The sequence below is a fragment of the Carcharodon carcharias genome, chromosome 1 (assembly GCF_017639515.1).
Source record: "Carcharodon carcharias isolate sCarCar2 chromosome 1, sCarCar2.pri, whole genome shotgun sequence".
Classification (NCBI taxonomy): Eukaryota; Metazoa; Chordata; class Chondrichthyes; order Lamniformes; family Lamnidae; genus Carcharodon; species Carcharodon carcharias.
This window is the reverse complement of record NC_054467.1, coordinates 201408931-201430574: the sequence shown is the minus strand read 5'-3', so window position 1 is coordinate 201430574 and position 21644 is coordinate 201408931. Positions and strand designations below refer to the sequence as shown.

The following is a 21644-nucleotide window of genomic DNA, read 5'->3' as shown; positions in this document are numbered from 1 at the left end:
TGCGACTCCTCAAATACTGAAGCAGTCCACGTTCACATGTAGCAAGACCTGGACAACATTCAGGCTTGGACTGTTAAGTGCTAAGTAACATTCTCATCAGACAAGTGCCAGGCATTGACCATCTCCAACAAGAGAGAACATAACCATTTACCCTCGACATTCAGTGGTATTACCATTGCTGAATCCCCAACGCCTGTCCAACATCTGCAAGGCACAAGTTAAGAGTGTGATGGAATATTTTCCACTTACCTGGATGAGTACAGCTCCAACAACACTCAAGAAGCTTGACACCATCCAGAACAAAGCCCACTTGATTGGCACTCCAGCCACTGATGCAAATTGGCAGCAGCGTATATATATAAGATGCACTTCAGCAAGTCAAGCCTCCTTCAACAGCACCTTCCAAAACCATGACCTCAACCACGTAGAAAGACAGGGGCAGCAGATGCATGGGAAACCACCACCTGCAAGTTCCCCTCTTAGCTACACACTATCCTGACTTGGAACTATATCACCATTCCTTCACTGTCACTGGGTCAAAATCCTGGAACTCACTTCCTGACAACACTGTGGATGTACCTACAAATGGACTGCAGCAGATCAAGGCAGCTGCTCCCTACCACCTTCTCAAGGGCAATTAGGGAAGGGCAACAAAGTCTGGCCTAGCCAGCAACATCCTGTGAAAAAATAAATTATTTTAAAAATCAAAAACAAAGTAACCGGTCATTCATATCATTTGCTGTTTGTGGGATTGTGCGCGCGCAAACTGTCAACTGCATTTACCCAAATACCATTTGTGAATGCATCTCAAAAAGTAATTTGCTATTTGTGAAGTCTTTCGCATGTGCTAAGATAGCAGTGTCCAAGTTTTAGTCCACGTGATATGAAAAGTTTAAATCAATGCTCCTATAAATTTGCTTATATATCACGCTGCTAACAAAAGTAGGTCCCTTGTAGTCAGAAACTGGGGAAATTATAATGGAAAACAAAGAAATGGCAGAAGAATTGAACACATGTTTTGTATCTGTCTTCACAAATAATTTCCCAGAAAGGTTAGGGAACCAGGGGTCTAGTGAGAGGGAGGAGTTGAAGAAAATCAGTATTAGTTAAAAAAAAGGTGCTAGAGAAATTAATATGGCTAAAGGCTGAAAAATCCCCAGGGCCTGATAATCTACATCCCAGAGTACTAAAGGAAGTGGCCCTGGAAATAGTAGCTGCAATGGTGGTCATCTTCAAAATTCTATAGACTCTGGAGCAGTTCCTACAGACTGAAGGGTGGCAAATGTAACCCCACTATTTAAAAAAGGAGGGAGAGGAAAAACAGAGAATTGCATACCACTTGGCCTATCAGTAGTGGGGAAAATGCTAGAGTCTATTATAAAAGACATGGTAACAGAACACTTGGAAAGCATTAACGGGACTAGACAAAGTCAGCATGGGTTTGTGAATTGGAAATTATGCTCAACTAATCTGGAGTTTTTGGAGGATGTAACGAGCTGAATAGATAAGGAGAACCAGCGGATGTGATGTATTTTGATTTCAAGAAGGCTTTTAATAAGGTCCCATATAAGAGGCTAGTGGACAAAATTAAAGCACATGGGATTGGGGGTAATATGCTGGCATGGGTTGAGAATTGGTTGACAGACCGGAAACAGAATGGGAATAAATAGGTCTTTTTCCAGGTGGCAGGCAGTGGCTAGTAATATACCGTAGGGATCAGTGCTTGGGCCTCAGCTATTTACGATATATATAAATGACTTAGATGAGGAAACCAAATGCAATATTTCCAAGTTTGCTGACAACCCAAAATTGGGCAGAGTTGTGAGGAGGATGCAAGGAGGCTTCAGGGCGATTTAGACAAGTTATGTGTGTGGGCAAACATGGCAGATGTAGTATAACGTGGATAAATGTGAAGTTATAAGCTTTGGTGTGAAAAACAGAAAGGCAGAGTATTATTTAAATGGTGATATATTGGGAAATGCAGATGCCACAAAGGGATCTGGGTGTCTTTGTACATCAGTCAATGAAAGTAAATAGGCAGGTGCAGTAAGCAATTAGGAAGGCAAGTAGTATGTTGGCCTTCATTGCAAGAGGATTTGAGTTCAGAAGTCTTACTGCAGTTATACGGGGCCTTGCTGAGACCACACCTGGAGTACTGTGTGCAGTTTTGGTCTCCTTACCTAAGAAAGGATATACTTGCCATAGGGGGAGTGCAGCAACGGTTCACTAGGCTGATACCGGGGATGGGACGACTTGTCGTATGAGAAAAGATTAGTTCGACCGGGCCTGTATTCACTAGAGTTTAGAAGAATGAGGGGGGATCTGATTGAAACGTATAAATTTCTAACAGGGTTAGACATACTAGATTAAGGGAGGATGTTTCCCCTGGTTGGGGAGTCTAGAACTAGGGGCCACAGTCTCAGGGTACAGAGGCGGCCATTTAGGACTGAGATGAGGAAAAATTTCTTCACTCAAGAGGGTAGTCAACCTGTGGAATTCTCTACCACAGAAGGCTGTGGAGGCCGATCCACTGAGTACATTTAAGAAATAAATAGATAAATATTTGGATATTAGGGGCATCAAGGGGTATGGAGACAAAGCAGGAATATGGGTCTGAGATAGAGGCTCAGTCATGATCATATTGAATGGCAGAGCAGACTCGAAGGGCTGAATGGCCTACTCTTGCTCCTAATTTCTATGTTTCTATAACAGATTTGGGAGTGCTAATTTAGGATTTAACAACCAATGAGACAAACGGCACTTAAAATCAGATCTTTCCAAGCCTTCAGGTCCACTAAATTCGGAAAGGATAAACCAGCAGATAAGAAATATAACATCAAATAGAACCAACCTGTCTGAGCTTCAGAGGTCAGACAGTCATGGTACTGCTGTTAAATTGTATACGTTTCGCATCTGCCCTTTGTTGTCACCTTTCAGCTGAGAGCATAAAGCGGTTATGAACACTTCAATAATTCACCAAACTAATGCCACTCAACCTCAACTGACTGGAGCGTACAAGAGTGAAAACCCTCCAAAAATAAGAGAGCTCACCTTCAGCTAAGAAGGAAACTTAAATCCTATCAGAAATGTGGCTAGCAGAATCTGCATCATTGAGACTCTGGACTCTTAAAATCAGAGAATTGTGAATCACAGTTACCGGTTGGCTCAAAGTAAAACTGCCGAACTCAAAACTTAAATTCTACAGTCAATTCCACTTCTTCCAAACCAATGTAGTCTCAGAATATTTTGACAGAGGGCTAATAACTTGACCTAAAGGCCAGCCGTTTGTTAGCTGTCAAATCTGACTCATGAGAACTAAATCAAACCCAGTTGTTAATTCTGCAGGGTCTCACAAATGGTTTGTGGTTGTTTGCAAAGCTCATGTTGAATGTATAAACCTTTTTATGTTTTCCACAGCAGCAGAGTCACATTTTTCAAGGACATTGTGCAGCATACACACAGTCCTCACTCATCTGTCCCTAAAGTACCCTGAAAATAATCACTTCAATCAGAATTGCTTCAATCAAGCAAAGGTTATTGCTGTTGTGAAATTGTCTGCCAGTCTCTGCGGGCATTCTTTCCAAGCAACACTTAACCTGTCAAAATAATGGCTAATTTCTTATCTGACACACTATAGTTAAGAATAAAGGGAGCAGATAACTACAATAAACCAACCACAATTTCATTCTCGAGTTCTGGAAATAACATTTCAAGTAAGACACTAATTCTTATTCCTGAACCTGGTTCATAAAATAAAATATCAAGATGTTCAGAGCCTCAGGATGTAGAAAACTACATTTTTAGAATTTGACTAATAAGGTACTGAAAGAACGCACAAAAAGTGAAGTTCTCGATTGCAGAGCAAAGGTGCAAAACATGGTGATTGCTGCCCTCTGCAGATCATCTAAATGAATGACTCACACTTGGCCACTTAGCCTTTTGTTTTATAATGTAGACTGATGTACAAGGTTTTTTCTATTCAATCGTGGGACTTTGGCATCACTGGCTCAGCTGGTATTTATTGCCCATCCCTATTTGCCATTGTTCATCATTTTCATTCCAAAATATGTTTGAAATAAAATAGTGTCCACAAATTATGGATATTGCTGAAGAGACACATATTGCTTTCCATTTTGCGCCCACCAGAACAAATGCAACAATTTATACTATAAGAGAAAAGGGTGCTAATTGGTTAGCAATTTGACTCTGATTTCTCCATGGCAACGCCTCAGCCAAACAATGCCGAACTTTCAACTCCCCAAGCTTTCAAGTCATTCAAAAAATATTCAAAAAACATATTCCTGTTTGCTGAGAACGGATTGCTGCGTATAAATGTATGTCACTTCTAACAAGTGTAGATGAGCCACATTACAAACTTGATTATCTTAAATTGGTTGTAGTATAGCTATTAGCACACTTAGGATTGTTCAGCAAGTGCTGCTCGATTGCGGAATCACATCTAAAAGTAAATATTTTTTGGGGGGTTTTGCAAGCGCAGACTGGTCGAGTATGGTCTGTGCTCTGCCTATTACGAGCGACCAAAGGATCTCAATACAAAGGCACCGTTGATGGTAATTCTCCAGTGCTAAGGTGCCTGCTGTAGATCATCTAAGTCTCCGAAGCATATAGGAATGCGGGGATCACTGCTGCGCATTCAAGAAGGGAGACAAAGTCCAATTGAGGTAACTACAGAGGAGTCTCTATGCTATCTGCCACAGGAAGATCATTGCAAGGATCCTCCTCAGCTCCTCCCAGTGCCTGGGGAATTCATTCCAGAGTCGCAGGGTAGTTGACACTCATCGAGGGTACCACAGACATGATCTTCACAGCGTGGCAAATTCAAGAAAAGTGGAAAGAACAGCACCAACCACTGCACAAGGCCTTGTATGAATTCAAAAATGCCCCTCATTATGTCAACTAGGAAAGCTTATGGAGTATTCTCCTCAAATTCGGCTGCCTTCATAAATTTATCACCATCCTTGGCCTACTCCATATACTTAATTCTTAAAATGACAGAAAATTCCCCTCCATGGTTATACTTTACTCTATCCCCTAAGTGGACACTTCATTCTCCAGGAACCAGTCCAAAGGTGTTCTCACCTCCCGATGGCTTGCTTGCTTTTCCCTTTTCCAGCTGATAAATGCTAATCCCCGAACTGATCTTCACGGTGAGGGACAAATTGGAGACATAAAAGGTAGTAGGCAAGTCTTCCAATCTGTTTAAATTCTCACAAACTCAGTCTCTTCAATCTCAGAGTGAGCTCCCACCCACTTTTCACGTAATGACCAACAGGGCTAACACTTTACCTGCTTCTGCTCTCGCTCTCTCTCTCCGCCGCCCCCCCCCCAGAGACTGACCTGTCTGAAAGTTCAGGGATCTCATTTGAAAAACCCTGTAACCCAATACTACAATGGCTTGTTATGCACGTTCCCTTCTCAAAACCCATCTCTATGGCAACATTAATCACATGGACGTGTATCCAACTAGAAATGCTAATTAGTTAAATGCTAATCTAGATCTCCAACTCCAACCTATTTTGGAATTAAATAAAGACAGTTTAAATATAACTGTTAACAAAACCTGACATGCCTAAAATCCCTGTTTCTTGGAGACTAACAGTCCGTCCAATGTCAGTGCAGCTAACCTGGCCATTGTTTACATGTGTGAATATCTTACACCTTCTTCCCAGTAAGGCAACTTGCTCCCCCCTTCCCCCCTCAGCCCATTAATTTTTAACAACCAAGCCACCCAAGCTTATTATCGGGCAGAATTCAGAACAGATCATATTGAAACCCTTCATTCCTCCATTTGACCCAAAATTAAAGTGTCCCAAAACATCATAACCTTACAAACTTCATTTTGTGACACGAAATTGCCAGCAAAGCTCACGTGATGAAAGGATCATAAAAGTGTGCAATTTGCAATTACTGCAACCTTGTTGAGTGAAGGACACAGAGCTATACTTTGCTATATAAAGTTTCATACCTGGGCAAAAGGGAGGGTTGAGGCAAGGAACAAAAAGAGAAAGATCAAAATTAGAAAAGGTTTCTCAAATACTAGCTTCTGTTCTTAACTAAAATTCACACAAGTTTCCCTTTTTAAATTGTATAACTTTATTACAAGTATCATAAAAATGTTTTTATCCTATCAGTATAAATTTGTTTAGAATTATCAATTTCTCCCTTTTCAAAATAATTGGATTTTCCTGCAGAATTGGTTTGTACTGTTAGTTCTAGAGCAATTGTGAATGTACAACCACAAGGCTACTTTTGCTACCTGCCAAAAAAGTGTACCAAATAATAGTTTATGAAGTGAAAAGATAACTTACTCCACGTAAAAGGTGTTGCTATGGGCACCCACCTGAGTCCTAGCTATGCCTGTCTTTTTGTGGGATATGCAGAACATTCTTTGTTCCAACCTACTCAGGTCTCCTCCCTCATCTCTTTTTCCAGTACACTGATGACTGTATGGATGTCATTTCCTACTCACAGTGAACTGGAAAATTTTTATCAACATAGCTTCCAATTTCTATCCTTCCCTCAATTTCATATGCTCCATCTCCAACTCTACCCTGCCTCATCTTCTCTGCCTTTGCTTCTAGGGATAGTCAATCAAAATTCACTAAAAGCCCACTGGCTCCACAGCTACCATGACTATACTGCCTCACACACCTCTTCCTGTGAGGATTCTATTCCAATTTCCCAGTTTTTGCATCTCCTTTGCAGCTGTTCCAATGATACAAACTACTACATTAATGCTTCTGATTTGACTTCTGTTACGGACAGGGTGAGAAAACTGCTGAAATTCCCGTTCCCTTCCCAACTATCCACAATCAATAAGCTTTTGAAAGGAAGATGTGTGTGTTTTTTAACTTGAGTTTGTGGACAATTTGAGTAACCAGCAGCAAGCTTTTTGTGGGTTTAAATAAGGAGGATTATTTACTTCTATGCTCACCCTGAAATTTAATGCTACGGCACTCACTCCCACAGTCACATACAAACACACTAAGGAAAGTACAGTCGAAGAGAATAGTATACTTTTACAGGTTATAAGCAAAATGAATAGTTCATAATTCACGGGATTGTCTTGTTCTGGAAAACACACATTGCAGGCCTGATGAAGGCCTGGAGGGTAACTTAGGTGAATACAACAGCCAAAGTCATGCGCAGAAGTCATTTCAAGATTCTCTTGAAGGGCTGGACTTTCTTCAGCTCATGAAGTTAGTTGCTTGTAGTCTCGTTACCAGGAGGTCAGTTTGCTATATTGGTGAACCAAAAATGGAACAGGCTAGGAGACCTTGCAATGTTACAGCCCCTAGTTTTTTTAAAGTACTAATGGTACTGCTGCTGTGTGTCTCTGCAGACAGCGCTTAAAGATTACAAATGGCTGCCTTACCATATGACTCCTCATAATTTCAGTTCCTTTTCCAAATATGGGTGGTGGTCTGAAATTGATTAGCCACATCCTGGTTTATTGTTCTCAGACATTCATTCTGATGGATGGCTAAGACAGCACTCACTTCTTCATTTCAAAAAAGACCCATTCAATTTGGCATCATTTTTGATGGTCTCAGGGTGTGCATAGTTATCACCTTTTCATCTGGTATGTGCCCTTTTACCTCTGTTAGACAGTGGGTCAGCTTTCAAATATATAGGGCAGGTCATCTGATCTTCAGCAGCCATCTTTGCAGCATCATATGGTTCATTTTAAAACGAAAAAGTTAATTTCAAAGAGCCAACTTGAATAAAGTTTGTATCTTAAAAGTTAGGAATATGGCAGATCTTCTCTGGACATAACTCTTCCTTTTTCCTCAACCAAGGACTCCCCCCAACAGGGGTTGAGGGGCCCTTGACCATGTCTCTTCCATTTCACCCACTTTTGCCCTCATCTCTTCTCCTCAGGATTCCTCCTTGGCCTCACCTACCACCCCACCAGCCTCCGTATTCAAATGATCATCCACTGCCATTTCAGCCATCTCTGGCGTGATGCCTAAACTAAACGCATCTTCCCCTCCCCTTTTAGCATTCCAAAAGGACCATTCCTTCTGTGATGTACCGGTCCACTCCTCAAATCACTCCAAACATCCCCTCCGAATCCCATGACACATTTCTATGCAAGCGCAGAAGATGCAACACCAACCCTTCTATCTCTTCCTTTCCCACCTTCCAAGGTCTCAAACACACCTGAAACAGAAATTTACTTGTACTTCTTCCAATTTAGTATAATGTATTCACTGCTCATAATGCAGTCTCCTCTATACTGGGAAGACCAAATGCAGATTGGATGCCTGCTTTGCAGAACACAAGCATCACCCTGAGATTCCAGTCAACTGTCATTTTGATTCCCCACTTTGGTTCGACTTCAGCTTCCTTCAGTATTCCACTGAAGCTTAATGTAAGTTTGAGACACAGCCCCTCATCTTTCCGTTAGGCAGTTTACAACCTTTCCAGACTCAACATTGAGTTCAACAATTGCAGACCATAATCCCTGCACCTATTTTGTTTTCCTTTCATTTTTCTCTTATTTTTTATGGTTGCGCCATTCATGCCTCCTCTAGATACACCTGTTGTTGCTGTACTTATCCAATTTCCATTCCCTTTGGCCTTGCACCATCAACCCTTCTGTCATTTAATCTCTCCTGCCTTTCACCCCATCACATACCTTCCCTTTTGTTCTTTATCCCATCAACACCCCTTTCACTTGCTCAAGAGCTATAACATCTCTAACTTTTTCCAGTTCTAATCAAAAGTTAGCAAGTTGAAATGTTAGTTCTGTTTCTTTCTTCATAGATGCTGCCAGACCAGCGGTGTATTTCCAGCATTTCCGGTTTCCATTCATGAAAAGATAACTTGAGTTTTTACACTGGTTTTCCTAGCTTGTCACTTTGAAGTGGATAAGGTTACACACTAAGCACCATCACACCAAGGTGCATCTTTCATGAAAAATAATGTCACTTCATTTGTCATTGTGATCAAACTAGCTTACACCAACCAACCTACATTTTACAGAGAATAATGTTGCAGCGAACGCAAGCACATAGCCCTGTATATTTTAAGTGAAGAACAACATTTCATTCCAACATTTCCCATCCTCACTTTAACATTTGATACAAACATTCAGTAGAGAGTGAAACAATGGATAATGTTTCTGTGAATGAGCTGATTATAACTTGTATAACTCACAAGAGCTGATTATAATTCATAAATTTGAACAGTAACAGTTATAAAATGGCCTGACCTAATCAATGAACTTTATGTATCTTTCCCTTTAACAACTCAATTGCCAAGAACTGGCAGCAGCTTGTTGAACTGTTCAGCAATATCGGCTGTATTTCTGTCCTATGCAAGAGCAACCTTATATCTACAGAATTTACACAATGAGTAGTAATATAAATGGTCAGGGAACAAACAAATAGTTATAAAATAGAGGTATAAAAGAACTGTTAAAAATGAAGCAAAAGGAACAACTATTAAATACAAATTAAATTGTGCAGCAATGTACACATCTAAAATAGAAGTGGAAATGAAAGCAATAATCCATAGCGAAAAACCAGATGCAGAAATAACAAAAATAAAGAGGACTAGCAACTAAATATTGCAGATTATAACATTATCAGAAAGGATAGGGAAGGGGTGATGTGGCAACCGTACTATTTAGAAATAATTGGCAGTGGAAAAAGGGACAAATAGATTAGAAACAGAATCCATATGGATTGAATAAAAAGACATCAATCATGCTGATAGGGGTATAACTACAGACCATCTAATAGTGGAAAGGAGGTGGTGGAAGAGATATGTATCCAAATATGTGAAATAATTAAAGGAAAGTGACCTGTTCCAAACGGGTCAGATTGAAAAGTTTGCATAAAATCTCCCATAATTGTTATTTTAACAAGCCCCAAAAGACTAGGAAGAGGTAGCCAAAGGGGTGCAGAAAATGGATTTATTTTACAATGTGTGCAGGACTCCTTTCTTACCCAATAAGTAAAAACCTAACAACAGATGAAGCACTGATAGATCTGGTATTGGGAAAGGAACCAGAACAGATAAAAGGAGTAAAAATCAGAAGAACAGCTAGGCAATAACAGTCACAACATTATAAGATTAAGCAAAGTAATAAATTGGAAAATAGCTGATTGAGTTGATGTGAAAGGAACTAGGGAAATAAACTGGAAAAAAATATTGACAAAAGAAATAGAACAGCAGTGGAACACATTTAAAAACAGTGATCAGAGTCCAAGAGAAATACATACTATTAAAAAGAATGAGGGGTAATCTCATTGAAACATTCAAGATTATGAAGGTGCTTGACAGGGTCGATACTGAGACGTTGTTTCCCCTGGCTGGGGAATCTAGAATAAGAGGGCACAGTGTCAGGACAACGGATCAATGATTTTGGACTGAGATGAGTGGTAATTTCTTCACTCAAAAGGTTCTGAATCTTTGGAATTCTCTGCCCCAGAGGGTTGTGGATGCGTCATCATTGAATACATTTAAGGTTGAGGTAGACAGGTTTTTGGTCTCTCAGGGAATCAAAGGGTATGGGGAGCAGACAGGAAGGTGGAGTTGAAACACAAGATTAGCCATCATATGAATGGCAGAGCAGGCACAAAGGACCACATGGTTTCTCCTGCTCCTATTTCTCAAGTTCCTATATATGTATCACTTTTTGGGTGTTCAGTCAAAATGATTAAGTAGAGAGGTGTAACAGACGCAGCTCTTTGAGTTGTGGGAAAAATTCAAACACAAACCAACTACATAAAATTATTTATCAATTTGATTGCTCATTTCTTATTATGCACCAATTTGCCAAAAGTAACTTGAAAAAAAATAAGCAATGTGACTGCTCAGTTTTTTTATTCACTCATTCAGCATTGGTGATTTTCAAACTGATTTTGATATGTTCACTTTTAGACAATCAGCTGTTTTATCTGTGACCTAAATAAGCCAATACTTCAGCTTATTACTATTTTATACCCAAAAAATTCTGACATTTTGAGGTGTGATGCCACGTGTGGCACTGTGTTTTTTTTTTAAAAACACAACACACCAAATGCAAAAAGTATATAGATGGTATCCAATATTAGGGCGGGATTTAAAAAAAACCACACAGGGTAAAATTTTACCAGGGATTCAGAGGCAGGTTTGGAGGCGGGGATGCGGAGAGAGTACTGGGAAAATAGCAAAGAAAGATACTGTGCCAGTTGCCCAATGTGCTTCTTACACCTCCTGCTTTTCCCAGAGACAGCTTCTATGCAGTGACAACAACTTGCCCAGTAGAGGCAGGGAGTCAATTTAGCTTGTTAAATGGCCGTTTAGCAGCAAATTTCCAAGTGCAATGCATGAGTCCCAGACTGTCAGAACCTCAGCTACTCAGAGAAGGTAATGAGTAGGAGGTCAGAGTGCCATGAAAATAAGGTGTAATCCGATCATATAATGGTGCAAACGGCATGCTGTGGGCATCCACAGGCAGAGGCTTGCCATTGCAAAAGCAGCTCCTGGAGACTGCTCCACAGGCTGTGTTCAAAGTGCAGAGATGGCTGTCTGTTTCCTCATCCTTTTCTCATAGCCATTTCATTCCACCTTCCTTTGAGACATTTGCCTCAGTAGCACACTGTTGTGAAGGCTATCAGCACACTGATCAGCCCTCTCTCCCTTTCAACCCGTTCAGTGCCCATAATTGGGCAGCACCTGGAGGCAGCCATCTAATTTGTCGCTTTCCAGAAAGTTAACCCGGAAAGCACATTGTTCTAATGGACTGGGTTATGGACTCAAATGGCCCAGTTGGCTAAAAAGATTGTGGGCAGAATTTTTAGCTTGGCAGGCGGGTGCGCACCCAACCCGGCCAAGCACGAAATTACGCAGGTGGACGTTGGCTGAGCATGCCGATGTCAACACATAGTCGCACGCCCGCCAACAATTAAAAGGCCTATTAAGGCCATTAACTTATCAAATGTGCTTAATTTTTCACTGCCCATTCAATCTAATGGTTGATGGGCAGTTGAAAAGGCCAAGCGGCCTTTGCATTTTTTGGAAACCTTATCCACATGCGGGATGAGGTTACAAAATCAAATACAAATGAAATAAAAAAATTTTAATTTTTAATTAAAAACATGCCCCTGCTCATGTGACAGTCACATGAGGGGAAATGTTTCATTAAATTTTTCGGCTGTTTAATAATCTTTTCAATATATTCTTCATCTCCCTAAGACAGTTCAGTAAATCAGGGAGATTATTCAGCACTCTTTCGCATGCATGCATAAAGATCAGGCTAGGCCTGCTTGCCCTCCTCCCCCACCCGCACAGGCAGCGCTTAGCGCTGGGTGGGCCTTAATTGGCCCAACAGCGTGAAATCGCGGTGCGCTGTCGATTGCGAGTGGCGGTCAGCTTCCCGACCACACCTGCCCGCCCCCACCAATCCTGCACGCCAAGGGCAAAATTCTGCCCTCTATGACTGGAAAATTCAACCCATAATCTATACCGATTTTGAAAGGTAAATAACTGATACTTTGTTATAGCGTTAAACACTTAAGTATTGGTTCAATGTGGAAAAATGCTTCGAGTACAATGTTAAAAAAAGGGAATTTAAATGATGATATAAATCAACTCCACAACTAACTTGCCAAATTTCAGCCAAGTTCTTTTGAGTGCCAGTCATGTATATCTTGCACTATGTATAAAGAACAGACGGTCAGTATCAGAGACTTGCTCAAAATCATAGCACCATTCCACTCATTATGATGTGCTGGTTCTTTGAAAGAGTAGTTGGGCTTAGCTCCACAGCCCCGCTTTTTGTCATAATCATGAAAGTTCCTCATTCTCAAGTACTTATCCAACTCTCTAAAATTATTCATAGAATCACCTTCCACTACCATTTCAGGTAAAGCATTCCAGATCCCAACCACTCAAAGAAAAAGAAATTCAAATCTTCTCTCCAATGACAGTACAAACTGTGTGGTCACAAATGGGGTACACTGTAAACATGCACAATGTGCTAATTAATTACATTTTTGACTTATGAAACTTGAACTTATCCTCAGAGAAAGGATAAATTATAGTCAATCAACTTGGTTGCTAAAAATGCAACAATGTGAAGCTAAATAACCTCCAACTTATTCTACAAACCCGAAATTTGAGGCTGGCACTGTAAGATTTTGAACTCAAGTGGCTCTGCGCTAAATCCAATTTATCCCAAATTATATTTATGTATTCTGAATACATAGAATACAAATGTATTCCACTAAATGCATGGTACATAATACTTTTAGACCAGTTTGAAAATTTTAAACCAGTTAAGGATATCTTCCCGCTCGGTCACAATGACTTCATTCTGGTCCTCCAGTTCTCTGATTTTCTTTTCAAAGGATTCGTGTTCAGCCTTTAATCGTTCCACAGTTTCTTCTTTCTCTTCACTTACTCTAGGTAGATAAGCATATAAAAACACAAGAATTAGGTTTTAGCTATTGTTTTTAAACTGAAATGTGTTTCCAGCACTTAACCTTCATTCATGTATTCTCCTCCATGTTTGATGAAAAGTAATTACTCTAGTTCATTATTAGCACTTTCATACAATGTCATACAAGATACTAGATTTTTGTCTCAATTCTTGGAATATGATGAGTTGGCTTCAGTAAGCCAGAGTGGTACAACTGGTTTTAATAATCATACTAAATAGGCCAAAACACAGTTCAGCAACTCCTGTTGGAATGTTATGAATCCCAGTCAGGAAAGGTATCTGGCTTGCTTGCCTGCCAAGACCCTCAACAAATTATCCCAGTAAACTCATTGTCCACGTTGTTACAATCCCTGTGGGAATCCATAAACCAAATGAACCAACTTTACCAAGTAATCCCTAAACAAATAAATTACCAAAAATGCAAGTTAAACATAAATTAACAAGCAAATACAGTCGGTACCAACTATAAATTACATATGGAACAGCAAATATCACAAAGATCATCTCTCAAAGTTTCTGAGCAGTCCATTCCACTTGCACAACCAACATTCTCAGCCACAAAGTTCTTCTAACTCCAATCATCTTTGAAATTCTAGTCCCTTTGCTTTGAGGGCTAAGCCAGTTCTCCACAGGCAGTAGCATCCGCATTAACAGGGTTCTGTACTTGTAATCTTCTACACAAAAGTGCATTTCTTTCCAGGACCTTCTCAACTTTCAGCTCCCATCAGTCGTGATAGCATGGATCTACCAGGACCGCTTACATGGTATTATCGATTCTGGGCTTTCAATCACTTAGAAGTGAAAGAAACAGCAGCAGCAGTTCTAAATATGCTATCTGACCAGTCAAGAATCCAGCTCTTTAACTCGGCTCGCTGAACACCTCCTCGCAGATGACATGAAAATTGGTGATGTCGTAAATAGTGAGGAGGAAAGCCTTAGATTACAGGACAATACAGACGGGCTGGTAAGATGGGCAGAGCAGTGGCAAATGGAATTTAATCCTGAAAAGTATGAAGTGATGCAGTTTGGGAGGACTAACATGACAAGGGAATACACAATGAATGGTAGGACCCTAGGAAGTACAGAGGATCAGAGGGACCTTGGTGTACATGTCCAAAGATCCCTGAAAGCAGCAGCACAGATAAATAAGGTGGTTAAGAAGGCATATGGGATCCTTGCCTTTATCAGCCGAGGCATGGAATATAAGAGCAGGGAGGTTATATTGGAGCTGTATAAAACACTAGTTGGACCACAGCTGGAATACCGTGTGCAGTTCTGGTCGCCACACTATAGGAAGAATGTGATTTCACTGGAGAGAGTGCAGAGGAGATGTTGCCTGGGCTGGCGCTTTTCAGCTATGAAGAGAGACTCGATAGGCTAGGGTTGTTTGCCTTAGAGCAGAGAAGGCTGGGGGGGGGGGGGGACCTGATAGAGGCTTACAAAATTATGAGGGGCATCGATAGGAAGAAATTTTTCCCCTTAGCGGAGGTGTCAATAACCAGGGGATATAGATTTAAGGTAAGGGGCAGGAGGTGAAGAGGGGTTTTTGGTGGCAATGCTTCCAGGTAAAGGATTGCCTGGTCACATTGACCTCTATTTCGAATTACCCAAAAATTATAAATGATCACATTACAATTGATACAAACTCCTAAAAGTCCCTTTCAAACATTTTCATAACTAATTACAGATTCCCAAAACATGTTAAAGTAATTACAACATTTTCTTATTGTTGGTGATTCCGGGTCAAAGACTGTTACAAGGTCCATTTATGAAGAATCACTTGGACAAGGTATCAGTTAGCCGGAACCACCTTTGGAGTTTTCATGGGTTAATTGTTTACAAAAAAAGGCATCAACTTAAGGAATACAACCAAATTTATCTATACTCCCCTATTACCTGTAGTATATTTTAATATAGGAATCCTAAAAAAGCCATCAAAATACAGCCAGAAAAATATGCAAAAAAAAAAATCAAAATTTTCCAAGTATAAATGTTTTATTTATTCGTTCATAGGATGTGAGTTTTGCTGGCTGGACCAGCATTTACAGCCCAAATCTAACTGCCCTTGAGAAGGTGGTGGTGAGTCACCTCCTGGAACCGTTGCAGTCCATGTGGTATAGGTACAGCCACAGTGCTGCTAGGGAGGGAGTTCCAGGATTTTGAACAAGTGCCATTGAGGGAACGGCAATATAGTTACAAGTCAGGATGGTGTGTGGCTTGAAGGGAACTTGCAGGTCGTGATGTTCCCATGTATCTGCTGCCCTTGTCCTTCTAGGTGCTGGCAGTTGCAGGTTTGGAAGGTGCTATTGAATGGGCCTTGGTGAGGTGCTGCAATGCAACTTGTAGGTGGCACACACCGCTGCCAGTGTGTGTCAGTGTTGGAAGGTTAAGGTGTGTGGTTGGTGGTGGTGGTGGTGGGGTGGGGGGGGGGGGGGGGGGTGCTGCCGCCAATCAAATGGGCTTTGTCCTGGATGGTACCAAGCTTAAGTGTTGCTGGAGCCGCACTCAGCCAGGTAAGTTACTCATTGCAGAATTCCCAGCCCTGATCTATTCTGTAGCCACATTGTTTATATGGCCGGTCCAGTTCAGTTTCTGGCCAATGGCAACCCCCACCACTGCCCGCCCACGCCCCCACCAAGAAGGTGGATAGTGGGGGATTCAGCAATGGTAATGCCATTGAATGTCATGGGGAGATGGTTAGATTCTCTCTTGTTGGAGAGGGTCAATGCATCGCAGCTGTGTTTTGTGAATGTTATTTGCCACTTATCAGCCCAAGCCTGAACATTGTCCAGATCTTGCTGCATATGGACATGGGTTGCTTCAGTATCTGAGGAATTGTGAATGGTGAACATTCTGCCGTCATCAACGAACATCCCCACTTCTGACCTTATGATAGAGGTTTGATAATTGATGAAGCAGCTGAAGATGATTGCACTAGGACAACACTCCAAGAAACTCGTGCAAAAATGTCCGGGGACAGAGGTGATTAACCTTCAACAACCAGAACCATCTTCCTTTGTGCTAGGTGTGACTCTAACCAGTGGAGAGCTTTCCCCCTTGGTGCCACACAGTCAAATGGGGCTTTCATGTCAAGGGCAGTCACCCTCACCTCACCACCTGAATTCAGCTCTGCTGTCCATGTTTGAATCAAGGTTATAATGGGGCCAGCAGCAGAGTGTCCACAGCGGAACCCAAACTGAGCATCAAGAGTAAGTGCTGCTTGATAACACTGTCAACGACTCCTTCCACCACTGCACTAATAACTGACAGTAGATTAATGGGGCAGTAATGGTTGAGTTGGTTTTGTTCTGCTTTTTGTGGACAGGACATACCTGGGCAATTTTCCAGTGCTGCAGCTGTTCTGGAACAGCTGGCTAGGGGTGCAGTTAGCTCTGGAGCACAAGTCTTAAGCACTATTGCCAGAATGTTGTCATGGCCCACAGCCTTTGCAGTATCCAATGCCTTTAGTCATTTCTTGATATCATGTGGAGTGAATTGAATTGGATGAAGGCTGGCATCTGTGATGCTGAGACTCTCAGGAAGAGGGCAAGATGGATCATCCACCCAGCACTTTTGGCTGAGGATGGTTCGAAATGCTTCAATGTTGTGTTTTGCATTGATGTGCTGGGCTCCCCAATCATTGAGGATGGGGATATTTGTGGGACCTCCTCCTCCTCCAGTTAGTTGTTTAATTGTCCATTCATGAGTGGATGTGGCAGGACTGCAGAGCTGCGTCTGTTCCTTTGATTGTTGGATCGCTTAGCTCTGTCTATCACATGCTGCCTCTGCTGTTTGGCATGCAAGCACTCCTGTGTTGTAGCTTCACCAGGTTGACAGCTCATTTCTTACGTATGCCTGATGCTACTTCTGACATGTCCCCCTGTACTCTTCATTGAAACAAGGTTGATCCCCCAGCTTGATGGTAAAAGTGGAGTGGGGGATATGCCAGGCTGAGGTTACAAATTGTGCTTGAATACAATTATGCTGCCGCTGATGGCCTATATCGCCTTATGGATTCCCATTTGTGTTGCTAGATCTGTTCTAAATCTATCCCATTTAGCACGATGGTAGTGCCACACAACATGATGGAGTGTATCCTCAATGTGAAGATGGGCCTTCACCTCCACAAGATCCATGGGGTTGTCATTACTACCAATACTGCCATGGATAGATGCAGCTGCACCAGGTAGATTGGTCAGAGCAAGGTCAAGTAGGTTTTTCCCTCACCCCCTGCCACAGTTCCAGTCTAGCAGCTTCATTCTATAGGACTCAGCCAGCTTGCTCATGAGTGCCCCTACTGAATCACTCTTGGTGATGGACATGGAAGTCCCCCATTCTGTGCCTTTGCCACCCTCCGTGCTTCTTGCAATTGGTGTTCAACATGGAGGAGAACTGATTCATCAGCTGAGGGGTTTTCTTGCCTATTTGACCTGATGCCATAAGGCTTCCTGGAATGCAGAGTCAATGTTGAGAAATCCAAGGGCAGCTCCCTCCCAACTATAAACCACTGTGCCTCCACCTCTAATGGGTTGTCCTGCTGCTGAGACAGGGCATACCCAGGAATGGTGATGGTGGTACCTGGGACATTGTTTATAAGCTTTAATTCCATGAGTAAAGCCTGTGGGACACCTCTACCAAATTCTTCCTAAAGAAAATCATTGGAGCTATATGTTCTGCAATCTAACACAATGAGAAATTTTTTAAAAACTCACTTTAATTCCTATTTGAGGAAGATGTGGCACAGAGGTAACGATCCTGCCTCTAAGCCAGAAGATCAGGGTTTAAGTCCCACTCCAGGATTTGATGGCCAAGGGAAATGCATCATAACACAGATAAACAAGTTGAATATCATCTTATAAATCCTTCCAACATATACCAATTGCAGTTGAGATTTCTGGTCAACCAAGTGATGGAAAGAAGTAGGAGCCTCTACCATCATGATTCATAGCTCCAGGCTATAACATGCATGTAAAATTGGACGTTGCTACAGCAAATTGCACTCTCTGGTGGGCCGGTTGGCTCAGTTGACTGGATGGCCAATTTGGCGCAGGTTGGTGCCAACACCACAGGGTTCAATCCCCATTCCAACTGGGGTGGATGTGGGATCTGCATCCTTGCCTATTCTCAGTGGGGATTGTGGCACTTTGGGTTGGACCAGCCGTTGGGCAGAGAACTCAAGGAGAAAAGGTTGTTCTGATGTTGCTACTGTAGTTGTCAATTTGTTCAATAAGTCACTCATCTTCACTTTCCATGCCCTTATGCCCAGCAAAATCTTACCATCTCCTATCCCAATCATGCTTGTTGATATTGATCCCACCCTCATTCCCTCAGGTCTAACAGGTATATATTGATTGCATTTTTTTGCACAAATTGCTTAACCATCATTTAACAGATCTGGTTGGACCAGATAGCATGTGCTATCAGGCCTCATTCTCCTCTGCTTCTTCCTCCCTTCTTCTTACCCACCGATCTATCCATTAGATTTTGAGATATATTGTTTCTAGATGAAGAGGCTATAGGGGCGAAAACATTATCTCTGACCACCTCCAATGCGTATATACCTCCTTTTTTGGCTCTATGCCCATGTTTTTGATTACATCCATGAAGCACTTAGGGTTTTAGTCTATGGTAAAGGCACTATGCAGTTTGTTTGTGATACATCAGGATTGTAAAAAGTGATGCATATACTATTGCATGTTATTCTTAGCAGTAATTGCTGGTTATTTGAATATCTTAAAATTATACAGTTTTCACAAGTTAAACTCTGGAATAGCAACCAAGGGAAATAGATGAAGAGAAAAGGAAGCTCAGTACTAAAATATAAACAGTGCCTCAATTCTGAACTAATACTGTTACAGATTGTCAACATATCTTGCATTAATTCAATCACTTTGAACTTTAACTACAAGCATAAGGTGCCCTTTGTCCTGAAGATGTTATGTGCTACACAAATATTTTATGTTGATTATTACAAACATTTTACAAATGAGTTGGTCAGCAAATATTTCAGAAGCTACTAAACATTCATAAATGGTACTAACTACTCAGTCTCACTTACACTGCTAAGTTATGTTGAGCTGGCTAGACTGTCTAAAAATTTTATCTGCTGAAACTGATAGGTGAAGGCAGCACAAAAATAGGTGAGACCTGGCCTGGCAATTTCTAACAGAATCAGCACCAATGATAGGGCAGAGATTATAGAATCATAAAGCACTGGAGGTGGCCATTTGGCCCATCCTAATTATGCTGGCTCTTTGAAAGAGCTATCTAATTAATACCACTACCCTGCACTTACCTCCAGAGCCCTACAAATTCTTCCTTTCAGATATACATCCAATTCCCTTTTGAAACTTATTATTGAATTGCTTCCAACTCCCTTTCAAGCAGTGCATTCTGAATCATAACACACAGTATAAAACACCACTAGCTTCAAGTCACACATCAGTCATACAACATGCCATTCTTACATCATTGCTGGATCAGAATCCTGGAAGTCCCCCTCCAACAGCACAGACTGCAGCAGTTGGAAGAGATGGAGTGCTGAAGGAGATAGTTTGTGTACTCACTCTCCCCTTTTCCCTGGGCCATGTCTTTCCCCAGGAGGCATAGATTTAAGGGGCAGGAGGTTTAGAGGGGATGTGAGGAAGAATTTTTTCACCCAGAGGCTGGTGGGAATCTGGAACTCACTGCCTGAAAAGGGTAGTAGAGGCAGAATCTCTCATAATATTTAAGTACTGGATGTGCACTTGCGATGTCATGGCATACAAGGCTATGGGCCTAGTGCTAGAAAATGGGATTAGAATAGTTAGGTACTTGTTTGACTGGCGCAGACTCAATGGAGGCCGCAGAGCCTTTCTCTGTGCAGTAGACCTCTATGACTGGTTCACCACTATCTTCTTAAGACAGTTTTAGATGGGTAGCAACATCTACATTCCATGAATGGTCTTTTTTAATTCTCCTAATGAGGTGAGGTAACATTTGACCGAGTGTGGCATCAAGGCACCCTAGCAAAACTAAAATCAAGAGGAATCAGGGGGAAAACTCTCAACTGGCTGGAGTCATAACTAGCACAATGGAAGTCGGTTGTAGTTGTTGGAAGTCAGTCATCTCAGTGCCTGGACATCACTGCAGGAGTTCCTCAGGATAGTGTCCTCAGTCCAACCATCTTCAGCTGCTTCATCAATGACCTTCCTTCCAACATAAGGGCAAAAGTAAGGGTCTTCACTAATGATTGCATAACATTCAGCATCATTAGCCACTTCTCAGATACTGAAGCAGTCCAGGTCCAATTGCAGCAAGGCCTGGACACTATCCAGGCTTGGGCTGACAAATGGCAAGGAACATTCTGACCACAAATGACAATCGCCAACAAGGGATAACCTAACCACCTCTCCTTGACATCAATGGCATTACCATCGCTGAATCCCCTATCATCAACATCCTGGAGGGGTTACCATTGACCAGAACCTGAAATGGACTAGCCTTATAAATACTGTGGCTATAAGAGCAGATCAGAGTCTAGGAACCCTGCAGCGAGTATCTCACCTCCTGACTCCCAAAGTCTGTCCACCATCTACAAGGCACAAGTCAGGAGTGTGATGGAATGCTCTCCACTGATCTGGATAAGCACAGCTCCAAGAACAGTCAAGAAGCTTGTCACCATCCAAGACAAAGCAGCCGACTTGAATGGCACTCTCCATCCACAAACATTCCACAAAATCCTGGAACGCTATCCCTAACAGCATTATGGGTGTACCTACACCACACGGACTGCAGCGGTTCAAGGCGGCAGCTCACCGCAACCTTCTCAAGGGCAATTAGGGATAAATGCTGGCCTAGCCAGCGACACACACAACCCACCAATGAATTAAAAAAACATTCATTCCCTCCACTACCGAAGCACAGTGGCAGCAGTTTCTACCATCTACAAGATGCACTGCAGGAACTCACCAAGCCTCCTTAGACAGCACCTTCCAAATCCACGACCACAACTATCTATAAGGACATGGGTAGCAGGCACATGGGAACACCACCACCTGGAAGTTCCCCTCCAAGCCACTCACCATCCTGACTTGGAAATATATTGCTGTTCCTTCATTGTCGCAGGATCAATATCCTGGAACTCCCTTCTTAACAGCACTGGGGGGAACCTACACCACATGGACTGCAATGGTTCAAGAAGGCAGCT

The 21644-nt window shown here is 41.9% G+C and overlaps 1 protein-coding gene across 3 annotated transcripts in view; it reads right to left on the bottom strand.

Annotated features, from left to right (window-relative positions):
- The window catches only part of kiaa1328 (KIAA1328 ortholog), a 262954-nt gene that overhangs the window by 192090 nt on the left and 49220 nt on the right, over positions 1-21644 (bottom strand). For all 3 annotated transcript variants that reach the window (XM_041173529.1, XM_041173614.1, XM_041173697.1), the window contains one exon: positions 13303-13418. In XM_041173529.1, coding sequence (XP_041029463.1) covers positions 13303-13418 — 116 coding nt within the window. The remainder of the gene's footprint in view (positions 1-13302; positions 13419-21644) is intronic.